This window comes from Pyrgilauda ruficollis, unplaced genomic scaffold, assembly GCF_017590135.1.
Source record: "Pyrgilauda ruficollis isolate IOZ18807 unplaced genomic scaffold, ASM1759013v1 scaffold115, whole genome shotgun sequence".
Lineage (NCBI taxonomy): Eukaryota > Metazoa > Chordata > Aves > Passeriformes > Passeridae > Pyrgilauda > Pyrgilauda ruficollis.
Window position 1 is genome coordinate 531475 of NW_024509766.1, and position 18559 is coordinate 550033.

The 18559-nt window shown below is 51.4% G+C and overlaps 1 protein-coding gene across 1 annotated transcript in view; it reads right to left on the minus strand.

Moving 5' to 3' along the window:
- Nucleotides 1-5742: 5742 nt before the first annotated feature.
- The window catches only part of INSR (insulin receptor), a 28934-nt gene continuing 16117 nt past the window's right edge, over nucleotides 5743-18559 (minus strand). The window contains exons 9-19 of the mRNA XM_041480774.1: nucleotides 17529-17797; nucleotides 17195-17337; nucleotides 15622-15781; nucleotides 15217-15316; nucleotides 14896-14963; nucleotides 14472-14701; nucleotides 14112-14222; nucleotides 13658-13817; nucleotides 12722-12851; nucleotides 12357-12491; nucleotides 5743-11312 (exon numbers count right to left, since the gene is read on the minus strand). Of these exons, the coding sequence (XP_041336708.1) occupies nucleotides 10958-11312; nucleotides 12357-12491; nucleotides 12722-12851; nucleotides 13658-13817; nucleotides 14112-14222; nucleotides 14472-14701; nucleotides 14896-14963; nucleotides 15217-15316; nucleotides 15622-15781; nucleotides 17195-17337; nucleotides 17529-17797 (1861 nt within the window). The 3' untranslated portion in view covers nucleotides 5743-10957. The remainder of the gene's footprint in view (nucleotides 11313-12356; nucleotides 12492-12721; nucleotides 12852-13657; nucleotides 13818-14111; nucleotides 14223-14471; nucleotides 14702-14895; nucleotides 14964-15216; nucleotides 15317-15621; nucleotides 15782-17194; nucleotides 17338-17528; nucleotides 17798-18559) is intronic.

Consider the following 18559-nt stretch of genomic DNA (forward strand, 5'->3'; position numbering starts at 1 on the left):
TGAAGGGCTGTACCCAGGCCCTCTGCAAAGCAGTCAGTGCTTGGGAGCACTGTGAGGCTGATTCATTTGTTAGGGAAATCAGCCCACCTGAGTCTTCCCAGCCAGCACATAACCCCCACAGCAGGCATTGCTGGAGTGGGGTGCCCAGCTGGGACTTGGGGTTCACCACACATCAGAGCCTGTGGGACCCCCTCTGTCCTGCTCTGAATGAACCTTCCTCCAACTGTTCAGTTTGGATCTTGGTCTCCTGCACATCCACACCAGAAGAGAAATGGGAGTGGGAGAGGAATAATGAAGGAGAAAGAGGAGCAGGAGCTCTGATGCTGCAGGTAAAGGTACCAAAAGCATCAGCCTGAAGGCAGAGTTTGCTCATAAGGACACAAGTGTCTGGCTCCTCCAGGACTGCAAATGTCCTGCTTCCTGGGGCTCTCACTTCCCTCTTTCCAAGTCATGGCACCACATGCAGAAATTAGGCCAGTTGACACCAGTTGCTGCCATTTCCCATCCGTGCTGCTGGACACAGTGAAGCCCAGCCAGGGCCACCCAAACCGCCAGGGCTCCGGATACGGGGGTTCTGCTCGTCAGCCCTCACTGAAACACTGAAGAAATCTTTTCCCCCACATCTGCTCAGACACCAAACTCCGGCCAGGCAGCATGCAGAGACAGCTGTCTGCAAGCACCGGGACATCCAGCTCACTGCCAGCCACGAAACAAACTTATTACAAAACCAAAAGGCTGATATTTAACCCATTACCCAGCTCCTGGAGGCAACTATGTGCCTTGAAAAGAAGATTAAATGCAAGGAAAAGTGTTAACCACCACTTAAGGCAGTGTCCCGTGCAGGGAGGAGCAGGGGGCACCTCAAAACAAGCTCTGCCTGGGCCCCCGGGGTTCTTTGGTACCTGCTCAGTCCAGGACAAGCTGTCCCTGCCACAGCCCAGCTCCCACCACACGCTCAGCCCCCTGTCCCCACAGGCCATTACCTCGCTTAAAGGACCATCTCTTCTTCCAGCGCTTGGAAAACGATGGCCAGGAGTGGTTGAGCAGCGAGTCTGACATTTGGGAGCCCCGTGCAAGGTACAGCCCCGAGCAGGAGACGCCGGCACGGAGCACGGCAGAGCTCAGCGCGCTCTAAGGCAGCGCTGCAGGCTGCAGCCCAGGGGCTGCCAAGGGGGGAGTGGAGAAGCCAAGTGTTTTGTCAGAAGTATCAGCTGATGGAAGCTGTAGCCAGAGAGACATTCCTGGTCCCTGGCATTCCCACCTGTGTGGCAGGTCAGTGACTTCCTACAGCTGGGCCTGGGGATTAGTGGCCTTGGAGCACATACAGCCCCTGAGTGCTGCTCGAGGCTTGCAGACAGAAACAGAAAACAAGCTGTTAACACACCACAGCCCCTCTGCCAAAACCTCCCTGCTCCATTCACGGCTGTGAGCATGACAGACACTTTGTGAGCACTTTCAGGCACTTCTCACCTGGCTAAGAGTCACCTTCACCTTCAGTGACAGGTCAGAGTTGATACTGACAAGGCTTGGTGTCTTTACAAGACATTTATGAAGGCTCATTATTTACACTTTTTCTCATTTTCAGGTGCTGTGGCAGAGCCTCTGCAAGGGACTGCAAGAGACCCTGTCCATCTGCAACATCAGCATCATCCTACAGCTCACAGCAAGTCCCAGTCCCCTGGCAAGGGCATTTCTCCATGCCCTCCTCAGCTCTCCCACATGGGGAGGAAGGTGGGAGCAATCTCAAACTGCCTCAAGAGACCCAGCTCCCTACCCTCCAAGCCCACTGCTCCCACTTGGCACCAGTTCCACATCCCAGTCTCCAAACTCCACTCCCAAGCCCTCAATTAGGCTGAAGAAGCCAGGTTTTATCCCAGTGCAGCTGCTGGGCTCTGGGGCCAGGCCAAAACTCCTCCCTGCTGTTCAGCTGATGCCTGTCGCCTCACTGAGCAGAGCCCAGCCAGTTTGGGAATGACCACAGGTACCTCCACAGCTTGAAGCCCAGGCTGGGCTGGTGATGCCCAAAGGCAGGTGTCAAAAAGCATTTTTCTTGCCTGGACACAAACCCCAAAGTGTCACCTGCCCAGTACAGCCCTGTCTACATCCCCTCTGCTGCCATCTCCCTGATAATACTGGGGACCAGCCCTGGAGTGGGCAGTCCAGAGTGGAATTTGGGGGTCCTAGGCATGGACCCCTCTTGTGCACAGCCCAAACCCAGCTGTGGGCAGTGCCAGGGTGTCTTTGCAAACATTCAGCTGTGGCACAGCAGCAGCAGGAGCCAGCACCCAAAGGGTGCCCAGCCAGCCCAGCACTGCCCCAGGGCCCACCATGATGGCACCTGGGGGTTAAATCTTGACATCATCTCCTCCTCTTCACTCACAGCAGAGCAAAACCCTGTGTAGGCTGAGCCTCCCCAGCCCATGTTTTGCATTGAAGCTCGTGCAGGAGGGAGGCTGCACCAAACCCAGCACTGGGACTTTTGGCTTCAAGACAAGCTGCTTCCTCACAAGGCCTTGAGGAAGGTGAGTGACAACCCCGCGGCTGTGGGACGGAGCTTGTGCAGAGAGCCACTTACCCTGAGGGCTGGAGGCATTTCTGTGGCAGGTTCCTCGTGCACAATCCTCACATCTGACAGCTGTGGCTTCTTCTCCAGCTGCCGGAGCAGAGCGAGAAGCGGAGCCTCACGGGGGAAGCAGCGGCCATGAGGGCGGTTTGCTCACGGGGGCCGCTGGCTCAGCCCTCTCACCGCTTCCCCTTTCCGACAGCACAAACAAACCCACCTCTCCCATGCTGCAGTCCCCACCGCCGTGCCCCAGTGCTGCTCGCTCCCACCCTCGCTGGAGTCTGGGCTCTGGAAGGGTCCAGCAAAGCCACCGGGAGGGCTGTGGACCCTGAGGCAGCCAGTGCAGGGGCCCTGGCAGCCCTGAAGTCACGATGACTGCAAAGAGCAGCTACTGAGGCAATAGCTTCCTGTTCCCTTCGGGGAAAAACCGCTGTGTGTGCCCTGAGAACCCCACACACCCAGCCCAGCCCGTGGGCTCCTTGCACCATGGCTCATTAGCCTCTTACACATGGCTCCTCTTAACAAGTCCCTGGTCTTCGCTCTAAGGTTTGACCTTGTGGAACAACAGGGACCACAAAGCCCAGCAGGTCTGTCTTACGCAGGGTGAAGTGATAGCACAGCACAGAAATGCCTGTACTGACCATATTCACCTGTACAGGAGAGAGACAAAAGCTTCGGCTCCAAGGCAGTGCCCCTGCCCTGCTCTTGGCCAGCAGACAGAGCCCTGGCATGTCCAGGCTCGGGTTTGTTGGCACAGCCATTCCCTCCTTCCCTACAAGCCCCGTGGGCTGAGGCACACACGCTCCTCATCCCAGAGCCCCGAGCACTCATCAGCCCCAGCCAAACCCTAATCAGAACAAGAACCACTCACACTCCAATTACTCAGAGACCGCAGCTTTGGCAGCATTTAGAATAGCAATTACCCTGTGCTCCAGGAAACCACAAGAGCAAAGAGGAATTAAGGTTTAATTTCTCTGAAGTCCACAAGAGCTCGATGAGCATCAGAGATCAGGGCAGCTCCTAAACACCACCAGGCAGCTGCTCTGGCTGATGGGATGGTGAGTTGTCCTTGGCTCAAACAAGAACGAGCTCTTTCCCTCCTGCCACGTGTCTGACACAGCTTGGGGGGTGCTGAAGCTGAGCTGTGCAGGCAGCCTGGAAGAGTGACAAGGGATAATGGCACGAGGACAGCCCGAGCCTCAGCAGCCTCCCCACAGCATCCCAGAGAACCCAGTGGGAAGCAAATCTCCTGGGACAGCAAGTTCAAGTTTTATGGCTTTGTTTATTTTTGCATTTTAGGATCCCCAGAGAACAAGCCTTTGCCAGAAGAAACAACTCTGAAAGATCTTAAAATACCAGTTTGTTTATGATCCTTCTCACAGTGAGAGAATTCTGGATAGGCTTAGGGGAAAAAATGGCACTGGTGGGGCCTTGAGTGCTGTGTCCAGTTCTGGGCCTCTCACTAGAGAAAGACACGGAGGGGCTGGAGGGTGTCCAGAGAAGGGAGCGGAGCTGGGGAAGGGGCTGGAGAGTCAGTCCTGTCAGGGAGCTGGGAAGGGGGCTCAGCCAGGAGAAAAAGAGGCTCAGGGGGATCTTCGGGCTCTGCCCAACTCCCTGACAGGAGGGGGCAGCCCTCACCTCGCTGGTGCAGCCCATCAGGAGGGAAATCTTGGCTCTGGTGAAACAAAACCAGGCTTAAGTTAGAAACACCTGCAGAGGGGCCTGGGCGGGACAGGAGGTTCCTGGTGCACGCCCGGTTACAGCAGCTCCACCACAGGACAGGGGAGGGGCTGATCCTCTGCCTTTGATGTTTTTAAAACCGGCAGTGAGGAGTCTGTCCCCTCCGAGGAGAAACACCTGCTCCATGCCCAGGAAATAACAAATTACATCGCAGAGCCACAGCTCCCCATGCTCCAGAAGGAATCCTGGCACCAAAGATCACCCGATGGCATCAGTGGCATCACCCAGAGCCCCGAGGTGAGGACAGAGATCACCTCAGCCATCAGGTAGAGGAGTTCCACTGGCTTCACACTACAAGCCTACAGTTGGTTGAGCTGTGGGTTTTGGTTTTTTCCTTAACACCATTTATTTTGCAACTTATTCCAAGGTGCGAATTTACTGCTTTCTCCACGGCAAAGCAGCCTTCAGTGCTGCACAGACAGCAGACACAAAATGAACAGTTATTCTTGGATAATTTATTCAGAATTTTAATATAAACAGTTAATTGTTCAATATTCCGACACACAGCAAGGATTTTTTTTTACTATTCAAAGATTTTCTGTACATGTCACTGCTTGGCTCTTAGATATGAAAACACTGAAAAAATAAATCAAGGGGAAAGGTTTTTCTCTTTTTTCTTCCTTTTTAAAAAAAATAATGGCACATTTGATCCTTTATTTCAAACAAGAGGTATCTGCAGTACTATTTGTATTCTGGAACCTTAGATGCACAGAGGGAAAGGTGGGAGCAGCAAGAATGAACTAGGAAAAAAAAATAAAAACCCCAAGACTTCACAGAACATCACCTAACATGTAACTGAAACTATCTGTAGTTTATTTAAGTGAAGCAGAGAGCATTTGCTTTGGGCTGTGTTGGATGAAGCTGATGTCCAGTTCCCCCATCCATGAGAGTCCTCAAATACAAACCAGTTTTGATACTCCAAGAATAAAACCATTCCCCTAACTAAAGCAAAAGGTAATGCTTTTCTTGCTCAAGTAACACTCTACCTCTGCAGATTTAGAAGTGGCCTTTCCAAAATTCTCCATCAGTTTTCATGGGACTCGGTTACAGGAAAAGACTTGGAAGTGGGGGATGGTGGAAGCGTTGGAATGCTGCTGGGAGAGTCTGGATTTACAGAGCTTTGGTGTGGAGTCCAGCTCAGAGCTCTCAGGTAAAGAGCCCTCAGCTCAAGATTTACTGGTGCTGCTGGGACTGAGCAGGGGCTGGGGCTCAGCTAAGTAAGAGCCCACATTTAACCTCCACTGATGGCTCCTCTTTACCTGCCAGGACTATTCCAGGTCCTCCCAGCCACCAGACCCTGTTCCCAAGGGATCCTTCTGGGCTGAGAAAGGAGACTATTTAACACCACCAGCTGGAACACTGGAGTGGGAACAAAACCACTACCAGGAACAGAATTTCTGGCTGATTACAAATCTGTTGGCAAAAAAGTAACAACACCATAGGAGTTAATACTAACTTTATTATACAATATTTAAAAAGTCATTTCTCTACCTGTCCCCTTACAGCTTGCATTGTGCTGCAGTGAATTTGCCCAAACTGCAAGAATAAGTGCTTCCTTCCGAGAAGGACAAGCAAATTCATTTTAAAAAGAAATACACATTTAATGACAGCAGATTTGCTAAAAATGGTTAACTTTAGAGTTGCTTTTCAACAGTCAGGTTCCTCCAAAAGTCAGCTGGATGACTGGCTTCACTCTTGTGATGCTCCTAACAAGGCTGAACACGTCAAGGCTTTACACTGACACTCACAGACAGAATCCAAGCAGAGGGAACACAGAGCCAAGCAGAAGGTAATAAAAAGGCCAAATTCCATTAAGTTCATACAAATACCAAACTAATCTTATGTTGAATTTCACAAAGTAACTATTTCTTGATTCCAACCCATTCAGCAGTTCCTTTCCCTGGACCACAGGACACTCCGAGGGCGGCGGCTCTTCGGGCAGGGCCGGGGTTCCTGCGAGCCCCCGGCTCCGAGAGGATCACAGGGTTCATCTGCAGTTCTGAGCTCCCTCCAGGCTCTGAGCCCATCCCACACGGATCACGGGAGCACCTGGCACAGCCTTGACAGTAAGGTTGTATGGCACAAAGATATTTCACGTTCTGGCTTGTAAAACAAGGTTCCAGTCTTGGTAGCAGGAAGGGCCCGAGACACCTCAGGGTCCGTCTTCGTGTCACAGTGGCTTTGAGAGGGAACTCGACTGCCTCCCTCCCTCCCTCCTCTAAAGCAGAGGCTCAGCACCCTTCTCACTTGTGTAATTTCCTATTTGCCTTCAGCACAGTCAGCTCAGTAACACAAGAAGCGACTTTTGAGATTTTTTGTTTTCCAAAGAGATACCAACACTATAACCAACAGACTAAAATTAAGCAAAGTGTCCCATCGCTATAATACAAATTTAGGAGGAAAGAGATAAACTACCCATAAATTAAGAGTACCCTTTAGCAACCTAAAAGCAGCCTCTTCATACCCACACAGCTGCTTTACCATCATCGCTGCAGCATGGTCTAGTTCCCATCACCTTTCCCAACCCAGTGCTGGCACAGAGTTTATGTCTGAGCTCTTCTATTTTACAACACAATAGAGTATTTACAAGCAGCCAAGACAGACACGTTCCTAACCCAGCAGCCAAGCTTTGCAGTGCTGTGCTGGCCTGCCAGAGAAGTTCCAGATTGGCAAGAGCCGTTCAGGAAGTGGCAATTGAGTTTAATGTGGAAACCTTTCTGAGGAACCTCTCCAGCCTTGCACTTCAGACATTTTCTCAGTGAAAGCTCAGCAGAGCTCAACTTCTTGCTCCTCCTGATTCACCAGAGTGAATTTCTGGCTACGTGGTGGTGCCAGACTGTTCCCAGGAGGCTCCAGCTGCTCCCGGACAGGCTGAGGGGTCTGTCCTGCTGCCCCATGCTGCGAGCAGGGCATTCTCTGCCCACAAAGGGCAGGAGCCAACCCTCCAGCAAATATTAATGCAAGGAAAGAAAGAGCTTCCCACTGCTGGCTGCCCTCCTCCAGCCATCTGACCTGCTCTCCTGCACCAGTGTTTGGTTCCTCCTAAGCAGCAGCAGGAGCAGCAAGTGTGGTGCTTCCACCGCAGCGGGGCCATTCTGCCCCACAGGGATGTGGCCGGAGCAAAGAGCAGCAGCTCCCCCAAGGCAGGGTCAGCACAGCAGCCCTGCCCAGGCTGGGGTCCCTGGCACCACCCCAGAGGTTTCAATAGCACTTGAATCTCCACTTGCAGGAATTCTCTGAGCAGGAATCAGCGAGATCCGAGTGAGGCATGTGGGCATCCCTGGGGCGAGGATCTTCCAGCAGCAGAGACCAAGTGTCGGCTGTGAGCCAAGGAAGGATTTTCTAGCAGTGAGAGCTGGGCTTTGCGGGTGATGTTCATTTATTCTTCCTAATTCTACAGCTGAATGTGATCTGTAACAGCCACGAGCAGCAACCACTAGTGTTATTTGTTTTACAGAGGAGAAACACAATACCCTCCCCACTGGTACCACACGCCTTCCCTCCCCCTGGGCACAAGGTAGGAAGGATGAGTAACCTTCACACAGTGCTGGGTACAAACAACTGCTCTGTTTGGTGCAGGGTGAAGGTGACACTGAGCCATGGGAGGGGACTGCCTGTCCATGGAGCAGCACACACTCCCTGGCTCAGCCATCCGAGTGTTCAAACCATGTGTACTCACAGGGCCAACCAGTATCAACCACGGGGAAAAGCCAGACCCAATACAAGGTTCCAATGTTCCTTCAGTAAAAGTTCTTCTATTCCCACAGCTATGATCACTGCCTTTGGAAATGGTATCAAAGCAAGGGTGTGCTGGAAAGGTTTGTTTCAGGAGGTCACTGGCAGGACCTTGGGTCACCTGTGCACAGTGAGAAGAGCAGTGACCAAACCACCCCAATGCAACCCCAACAGCAAGGGCTGGTCCCAGTCCCTGCTCCACACTGGCACATGCTGATCCAGGAGGAAGCAGCCTGCTCCTTTTAGGTCATGAGTTCACTAAAGTCCAAACATTTAAATGGATCTTTTGTTCTTTTTTTTTTTTTTTTTTTTTTTTAATCACAGCAGAACTAAGGGATGAGATCAGATCCAAATTTGTAAATGGGTTCATTGGCCACTACTGTTCAGATTAGGGATCAACAGTGATGGGCCATTCTCCTTCCCATTCCCTTCATGAATGGTCCCTGGTATTGGAATCAGCTGATACTGATTTTCCCTGATCCACAATAGGTCCAGACCAGAATATTTAAACAGGTTTAGAGGTGTGTAGTATTAAAAAATATCCTTAAGAAACACTGAGGTAGACTGCACCAGAACAGGACAAAAATAATCCCACCACATCCACCTGCCAAGATTTTGTGGATACAAATTTACATGTTCCGTGTGTTTAAGAAAACTAATTGTTTGTTGCTTTTTTTTTACAGTGTTTTATATATTAAAATAAATAAAAAATTCTAATAAGAAAAACTTCTCTTCCTTAGAAAAGTGTGAGAATATGTCTTCTTTCCTGCAGTGTAGTATAGAGCTGCTAAACAGTTACAACTTTGTAAAGCAGAAGAAATGTAAACGAGGCCTTTTGAAATCCAAAGGTTCTCACCCATGTCTGGACTGTGTTTTCCACCCAAATTTGTGGAGCAACCTGTACCCTCCACCTGGGCCAAACCCATCAGCCTCCAGCAGCAAAGGGCCCAACAGCTCCTGGTGCTGCCCAGAGTCTGTTGTCCCCCCTTTTATGACTCTGAAGTGCTGTTTTGGCCAGAAGCAGCTGGGGGCAGAGGTTCCCAGCACCAGCTGCATCCCCGGGTGTGGGCTCAGAGAGCTCCTCCCTACAGACTGCAGCCCCTCTGCCTTGCTCACAGCAGCAGCACTGCCTGGGGCACAGCCCAGCCCAGCACTCTGCCCTCCCCAGCCAGGGCACCTCGCTTCGTCCTGGCAGAGAGCACAAAACACATCTTGGACTTCTCCAGGAGGAGAAGTGAAGGACTGAGGATCTCTCCCTGCTGTTCAAGTGCCTCCTGCATGCCACGGGCCTGTGACATCCATCATCGTCCTTCCCTGCTCCCACCAGCTCTGTGCTACCAGCCCTGGTTGAGTTTCACCATTATTCTTCAACACCAGCTCTGTCTTTGCAAACAGCAGCACGACAAAGCACAGTCCCGACGGCGAGTGCTGACATCCCGGGAGTTCTGCAGTGGGAATCTTGGGGAACACAAGGCTGGAGGCCTGGGAGCAGCAGAGAGGCAGCAAACCACGGTCACCTCCGGCGTGCAGAGCCCAGAGCTTTGTGCTTCTCCCTTTCGGTGTCCCTTCCTCAGCTCCAGCTCGTGCTCGTCCTCTCTCACTGGCTGCATCTGCGGCACGGAAGGCAAAGCGAGGGACACGACGGCAGAGGAGGAGCAGGACTCGAGGCCAGGATGTTCTGTGTCCTTCAGCTCCCAACACCCAAGATGGGGCTTCGACTGGAGCCAGCTGACTGTGTTGTATAAATCATGAAACTATTACAAAGCCTTGTCAAGTATGAACTGAACATGTGCTTCATCGCTCCTGCAAGGCTAAAATTAGTTCATTCTGAAATCTTTGGACCACTTTAAGACCAAACAATCCCCCAAAACTCTCCCCGCCCCAAAAGGATCATAAACAGTCAATAATTTATATGAAGTTAAAATTTAAACTAAAGACATCTTTAAATATGTTACAACAAACAATATATATACTCAATGCTGTAAGGACAGAAAACTCCGTGTCTCAGGTCAGGGGACTCCTACTTCGTTTGGTCTTGAAAGTACCCACAAATCTCAGAGTTCTGCTCATTTAGCTCCCAGCACGTTTTCCTCATTCATTAATGAGAGAAAACCTGCTCTCAAGAGTCCTCAGTATAAAAATAATCTGTTTAGGATTCAGTCCCTCCAGGGAAATGGGGAAAAAAGATAAGTACACACTTCCAAGAAGAGGAAAGCTCCTGTGAAAACAGAGAATCATAGAGTATGCTGAGTTGGAAAGGACCCACCAGGATCACCTAATCCAACTCCTGGCCCTGTGCAGGACACCCCGAGAATCCCACCATGTGCCTGAAAGCGTTGTAAGTTGTGTACAAAACCACAAGTGTCTCTTTTGCTATAGGGTACACCCCACATGTTGATATTGCACACACGCACACACACGCCCACGCACGCACCCCGGGGTTTCACCCCTTGAAAACAAAGTATGAAAGCAGCAGCTATTGGTCAATCTGAGGATCTGACTGATGTGCTGAATCCTTCAGCTGTAGTGGAGAGGCTGCCTGAAAGCCTGGAATTCTACTGGAAATCTCTTGTTCCGCGTTGCTGGGCTGGAGCTCAGGCACCAGAGAACTTCACGTCTTCTGCTGGCAAACGCGGATGCTTCTCCTTCAGTTGAACTCACACGGTCGCTTCCTGTTGTGAAACCATGGTTACAGAAGGGACAGCAGCCATGGAAACCTCTTCCATTTATGTTCACAGATAAGTCCACTGACAACCAGTCAACTTGGCAAAAAAAAAAAAAAAAAATTAATCGTAAGATGATTAAAAATCTGAAGAGTTTGTAGATGTGTGTCATACACTGTGGCAGCAATAACAAGAGTCCTGAGATTTGTGGAGGGGGGAAAAAAGCAGACACAACCCTTGGGCCAAACAGGAAGTGTTAGGAAGGACTTGACCTGGGCATGGAGAGAATCCGCCCGTTTTTCTTGCCACCGTTCATGTGAGTGTAAGGGATGTGCTCCTCGTAGTTGCCCTTGAGGGCCATGGAGGGTCCATTGTCCCTCCCCAGCGCTTTGTCCCTCTGGGAGTACGAGGAGGGGTCGAGGGGAATGCTCTCCATGTTCTCGAAGTCCATCTCGTACTCCTCTGTCTCCAGAGGTTTGTTCTCCTCGCTGTAGAAGAAGGAGACCTCGTGGAAGCTGGGGTGCAAGTCCTCCTTCAGCATCTCGATGATCTCAATGAAGGTGGGGCGCATCTTCGGGTTGTACTGCCAGCACATCTGCATCAGGCTGTGCCTGCAGCAGCACAGAGCACAGTCAGGGGCAGCAGAAACAATCCCAGGTGCAGAGCAAGGCTGGCACCCATGGCACACCCCCCACCACCCACACTACACCACTGCCACCCCAGGTTGTTTGTTCTCTTTCCAGCCTCCCCATCTGCCTCTAGATCCTGACACTCCTTTTTCTCTGTCTAGATTAAAAATTCCTTCCGATTCCTTCAATTGTTCTTAACTTGGCTGCTGAAGGAAACAGGGCTGTGGTTCACAGACTCTGTGTGTGTGCACACACACTTACAGCCAGGTCATCCTTTTTTAATTAATTCCTTTTTAATTTTAACTCAGCCTGAAAGATAACAAAGCTCCCAAAACTTCAAGGAAAATGGGAGGCTGGGCAGAGGACAGAGGTCCTGTAAACATCCCACCCAAAAGAAAGGCTGCAGCAAGAGGTCACGTTATCAGACACCATGGAGAAAGAACTCACAAATACAAATAGAGTCTCAAACTGGAGTTTGTAACTGGCCATCAGACAAATGTCCAGCACAGCAGCTTTTTTCATATGGATACTCACAAAACATGTTTATTTTATGACTCTGGAAGTGCTGTTTTGGCCAGAAGCAGCTGGGGGAAGAGGCTACCAGAACCAGAGAGTTACCATCTGTGCTCCCTTTTCCAGCCAGACCTGCTTTCCCTCACAATTGCTCCAGTGTGACTCCTCACACAGAATCCCAGGAACACTGAGGTTGGAAAAGACCTCCCAAGATCATCAAGTCCAACCCTTGACCCACCCCCACCTTGTCCCCAGCCCAGAGCACTGAGTGCCACATCCAGGCCTTCCTTGGACACCTCCAGGGATGGGAACTCCAAACCTCCCTGGGCAGCCCCTTCCTTGGATCACTAAGGATACTCTGGTGGAATTTCTGTGGGAGGTACCTCACTAAACTCTGGTTTTGTCCTCCCCAGTTGAGGAGGGTGAAGAGGTGCCCCAGGTCAGGCCATCTTTGTGGGCCACACTTCAGGCAAAGAGTGCAGCTGGGCTGGTTGTCCCTGCTTGCCCACTTACAGCCTCTCCGGGCAGTTGTCCGGCTGATCCAGGTATCCTCCATCCATGACAAACTTTAGCACCTGCTCGTTGGAGAGTCCCTGGTAAGGCTGCTCTGCCAAGCTGCTTATTTCCCAAAGGACAACACCAAATGACCTAAGGGAGAGAGAAAGCTCCTGGTGAGAACAAAACATCCTGGAGCCCTCCCAGTGACAGAGTTATTTTGGAAAACGAACTTCTAAAGAACACAACTATATTTTTATGGAAGCGTTTCAAAACAACGGCTTTGTTTTGTCTGTGCTCTGAGCAAGTCAGTTTAAACTATGTGTGCTAAAACAAGGAGCTCCTGAGCTGGAATCCATCTGGGATTGCAGAGGACAACTTACCACACGTCGGAGTAGGTGGTGAACACCCCATCCTTCAGCGACTCCGGGGCCATCCAGCGCACGGGCAGCAGCCCTTTGCCCCCCTTGCGGTAATAATCCGTCTCGTAGATGTCCCTGGTCATCCCAAAGTCTGAGGGAAGCAATTGGGATGTGTTAAATGCCTCTCCCTCCATCCTGCTTTTCCTGTGCAACATCTCCAGATGGATGTTGCCTTCTCCCCACTGCCAAAGCCCAGCCTGCAGTCATCTGTCACCTCGTGAATAATGTTCAAAACATTTCCCTTTTCCTGCATTTTTTTCTACAGAGTCACAACAGAGACTCCAGAGTTAAATTTTTTGGTGACAGCTTCTATTCTAAACATTATTTTATTCATCCTCTGTAAGTAAAACAGAGCTCCCTTTGTCTGAAATCCCACTGCCTTGGCTTCAATTCCAGAGAGCTCTGAAAAATCACCACACTGTGGGGTTCCAGGTTATTTTTAAATGTTGTATTTACTTATTACTAAAAGGGTTTGGGTTAAAAACGGGGTTAAATTACTTTTAAAAGCCACCTGACCCAATGACAGGATTATCAGCATGGGTTTGTTGTACCCAATTCCTTTTTTGTCTTAATTCTCATGGAAGCAAAGACCGTTGAAACAAACCCAGGTAGTTTAGGTTGAAAAGGTAATGAACTTTCAGGACAGAGGTTTGGTAATAGAGAAGGTGAGAAAAGCTACTCTAGCTCTACAGGAGATGTTGTTCTTACTGAAGTCCACACAATTCTGTCACAGAGAAGAAACAGAGGGAAGTGCTGCAATTTCCCAAAGGCAGACAGCGAGAATCACCCATGTCTGACACGTTGGTTTCATCAACTTGCTTTTACAACAAACACGATGCACAGAACCATCTCCTGATCACAGAATGGCCACGGTTGGAAGGGACCAGCAGCACCTACCCCCGATTTTCACAGTGAAGTCCTCTGCCACCATGCAGTTGCGAGCTGCCAGGTCCCTGTGCACGAACTTCTTGGCGTTCAGGTAGGCCATGCCGTCGGCGATCTCCGCGGCCATCTGGATCATCTCCCTCAGCGTCGGGGGCGGCCGGCCGGGGTTATTCTGCCAGGAAAAATCAGAGTCACAGAAAGGTTTGGGTTAGGTGTGACCTTAAACATCATCCAGTTCCCTGCCATGAGCAGGGAACCCTGCTCCAACCTTCCAACCTGGCCTTGGACACTTCCAGCTTCTCTGCGCAACCTGTGCCAGGTCCTGCCCGCCCTCACAGCCAAGAATGTCTTCCCAAAACCACATCAGATCTACCCTTTTTCAGCTTAAAGCCATTAAATAAAGAAGTATTAAACCCCAAACCAAGTCATTCTGTTCCACAAGAGACTCACTCTCTCCTGTCTTTACCTCAGCTTCAGGTCTCAAAGAGCGGAGGTAACTTTTCAGATCCCCATGTGCCATCAGCTCCATGACCACCAGAGTAGGTTGTCCCTTGGAGACCACTCCGAGGAGGCGAACCTGGAACACGAGTGAGAAATTCCCTCGAGGCTGTGTCCAAACAGAGCTGAGAACAGCCCCACAAGGCCTTGTCAGGCTGAGAGTTTTAAAAAGAGCAACAGTGAAACAACTTGGGCAGAAGGGGTTCTGTGGAATCCAGCAGGCAGAGATCCCAGCTCTGATGGATCAGCTGCCTCTGCCGCTTTGGCCAGCTGAGGCTCGGGCTCTGAAGGCACTGGAGAGCTGTGTGCTGAGGCACCCAGCACTTACCACATGATGGCAGCTGAAGCCTTTCATCACAGAGGCCTCGTTGAGGAACTCGATGCGCTCGCGCAGGCTGGCCGACTCGTTCACCGTCTTCACGGCCACGCGCGTCTCGGGCTCTCCCTTCACGATGTCCTTGGCGATGCCCTCGTACACCATCCCGAAGGAGCCCTGGCCCAGCTCCCTGAGGAGGGTGATCTTGTCCCGTGGCACCTCCCACTCGTCAGGGACATAAACTGTGGGGCACAGGGGAACATTCTGAGCTGAGCATTCCTGAAAGACGCTCCGGCAGCAGCCTTGGGTAGCGCTGCCACACTGCAGGGGGGTGAATGCTACAAAAGGACCAGAAAACCCCACAAAGACAACTCCAAGCCCACCCTGCTGCACTGACTGCACGATCAGACAAGAAAGAAGCCCTGGATGCTCTCACCATCACTGGCACTGATGTACTCAGGGTTGGAGGATGCATACAGGGGTCCTGTTGGTCCTTCGGTTTGTCTGGAAGAGACAAAAATTCCTCAGCACTCTGCAGCCTCTGACACCCCCGAGGTGAGGGCACTTTGATCAATCCCCAAAGCATGCAGCAAATAAACTGTCCCCATATGGCACAAACTATTTCCTGCACTTAAATTAATGCTGCAATCGCTATGGAAATTAGAAACTAAACAAAAACTGACTCCCAACAAAGCAGCAAAACTTTTGGATGTAAGTTTTGGTGTTTCTGGTGAAAACAAGAGAAAACTGCACTCACCTCTTTTTCACGAGCACATAAGCAGCTCCAATAATTCCAGCAATTATTATGGCAAAAATAATAGGAACAATGATAACAGCAATATTTGGCTGAGCATTCACTAGGAGAGAAAGAGAGAGTTGGAGGTATTATACAAGTCCAACATACACATTTTTTCCTCAATAAAATGTCCCCCTTCAATAAATTGGAACAAATACAAAACTAGAAGCTATTTCAGATCAAAATGTGGGGCTGGTCAGAATGAGGACTAATAAACAAAAGCCATGTGTTTCCAAGTAATTTCAGGTTCTTGACAACCGATGTATTTGGTAAATATTTAGTGACTCCTTGCTTGCTACACCCCATCCTCCAGAAATAACCCGAGTTTCTATCTGGGATTAAAAGTCAAAAATAAAATGAACTCACAATAATCAGCCACGTAGAAGTAGGTGGGCTCTGTCCAGGAGCCGTTCCCGGCCAGGGAGGTGGCCCGGATCCGCACGCTGTAGTTGCCAGGCTGCAGCCCCCGCAGCCTGCAGCCGCCCTCGCTGGCAAAGTGCTTACGGGACACGCAGAAATGGGCTTCCTGTGGGGACAGGGCTGTGCCAGGGTCATCCTGCAGCACCAGGGCTCCCTGACAGCTCCCGGGGGCTCCTGCAGCACCTGGGGCTCCCTGACAGCTCCTGGGGGCTCCTGCAGCACCTGGGGCTCCCTGAGAGGTCCTGGAGGCTCCCTGACAGCTCCTGGGGGCTCCTGCAGCACCCTGGGCTCCCTGAGAGTTTCCTGGAGGCTCCCTGAGAGGTCCTGGGGGCTCCCTGACAGCTCCTGGGGGCTCCTACAGCACCCTGAGCTCCGTGACAGCTCCTGGGGACTCCTGTAACACCCAGAGTTCTGTGACAGCTCCTGGGGGCTCCTGCAGCACCCTGAGCTCTGTGACAGCTCCTGGGGGCTCCTGTAACACCCAGAGTTCTGTGACAGCTCCTGGGGGCTCCTGCAGCACCCTGAGCTCTGTGACAGCTCCTGGGGGCTCCTGTAACATCCAGAGCTCCCTGACAGCTCCTCAGCATTCCTGCAGCACCCAGCGCTCCCTTTGAGTTCCTTGAGGCTCCTGCAGCACCCAGGGCTTCCTGACATCTCCTGGGGGCTTCCTGCAGCACCCTGGGCTTCCTGAGAGCTCCTGGGGGCTCCTGTAACATCCAGAGCTCCCTGAGAGCTCCCCATGACTCCTGCAGCAGCCAGGGCTCCCTGAGAGCTCCCTGATGGCTCCCTGGGATCCTGCAGCACCTCCCCAGCTGGCAAACACACACCCAAGGGCTCTCAGTCTGCTCCAGGTTAGCAGTTTGTGCTGGATTTGTGCTTTGCAGGGCAGTAGGTCAGGTTACAGAGAGCAAGTGCCATCTGCTCCTCTGGCTCTCAGCACTGACACTGGGTCTGCACTGGGGAGTGCCACTGCTCCCGTGGCACTGGCACCAGCCCTGTCCCCGTGGCACTGACACCAGCCCTGTCCCCAAGAGCTCATGGGCTGCTCAACACCTTCCTCACTCCTCTAAGCAACTTAAATTTCACAGAATCACAGAAACATCAAGGCTGGAAGAGACCTTCAAGGTCAAGTCCCAGCAACAACCCAGCACCACCATCATCAGCTGAGAACGTGTCCCCAAGTGCCACATTCAGACACCTCTTGAACACTTCCAGAGATGGTGACTCCACCCTCTCCTTGGTCAACTTATTCCACTGCCTGAGCCCTCCTGCAGGGAATTTTTTTTTTCTGGTATCTAATCTGAACCTCCCCAGTGCAACTTAAGGCCTTTTGTCTGAGGCACAGCAATGTGGGGTTTCTGTCCCTCTGTGAAATAACATTTCTACAAAGGCTCCCTGCAGAAAGCTGGCAAATCAGCTAAACTTGCTGAGCAAACGGGCAGCAGAACCTGTCACCAAAGGTGCTGTGACAGCAGAACCTCCCACCAAAGGTGCAGTGAATGACAGCAGAACCTCTCACCTCGGTCTCCCCAAGCCGCCCGTAGTTCACCTCGTAGAGCACGATGAGGCCGTTGGGCTCCTTTGGCTCCTGCCACTTCAGATGCACAGTGTTCTTTTCCACCAGCTCATGGGACACTGGGCCAACGATGTCATCAGCCTTAGCTAGAACCAAGTTCAAGATCAGGTTTAGTTTCATGTCTTTGGGCAAAATTCACACCTGCCAATACCTCATCCATCCTTTCCCACCAGGACATAAGGACAGCCCCTGTCTTACATATTGCAGCTGCCTCCCATGGGAAAAGCAGCATTTTGGGAACAGCACCAAGCCACAGGAGGCTCAGGGACAGAATCACCTTCTGGCATGGTCCTGGCACTGACATAAGCTGCCACGCTGCAGCGGGACTCCTGGGCATCGTGGTTGCAGGCGTGCAGCTCGATGCGGTACCCGGTGAAGTGGCGCAGCCCCGAGATCACCAGGGACTCCTTGGACAGCACCTTCTCAAAAGGTTTCTGCTCCTCTGCACCCTCAGCTGCTGCTGAATTGTTGGGGGAGGACGGGATGGTGGGTAACACCACGGTGGCGTTTGCCACGGAGCCCAAGTCTCTTCGTTTTCTTGATGGCCTGTCAGACAACACGGTCACCGAGTTAGAGTTACAGTCAGTGTCAGCACATCCAGCTGGAAAGGAAGGGTCAAAATGGGAGAGCTCAGAGTGCCACTGGAAACTCAAACTTTGAGTGCCACTGGAAACCCAAAACTCAAATCTTTGCTGCTGAACTGAACTTTCCACTGCCACCTCTGACTAGCAGGCCATGGCCAGCCCCAGCCCCAACAGGGATTTGCTCTGACAGGTCTCTGCCACCTTCCCTGCTTCCTCTGCCCTCCCTGGTGCAATTCTCCTCCTCCAGCAAAAGGCACCAGACAGAAAGCAGAGTTTGAGATGTCCTGATACTTGCAAAGCAACCAAGAAATTCAGCATTTTTTTTTTTAAACCAAGACACGCATTTTTACAAAATTGTGTATCCCCCAGACTTTTCTCCTTGCACAACTGCACACAGGGAGACAAAATAAAAATAAACCAATCCAAGCTTCAAGTATTTGCTTGAGAATTCAAGTTCCCCTGGGTCTCTCAGCTGTCTAACTTTACCAGGTTGCCTCGGATGCCTCAGGCAGGGTTGCAATGCTTTGGAGTTCAGCCCCCACCCTGGAGCTGCAGCCCTGAGCACACCAGGTCACACCACGGCCCCACTCGGTGACCTCAGATGTGCCACATGTCCCAAGTGTCACTAACTTACATTTATAAAGCAAAAGGCCACTCTCCCAGCTCTCTGGAATACATTTGCCACTCTCACCCCTAAGGCTGAACCTCAATGGATACACAAAGA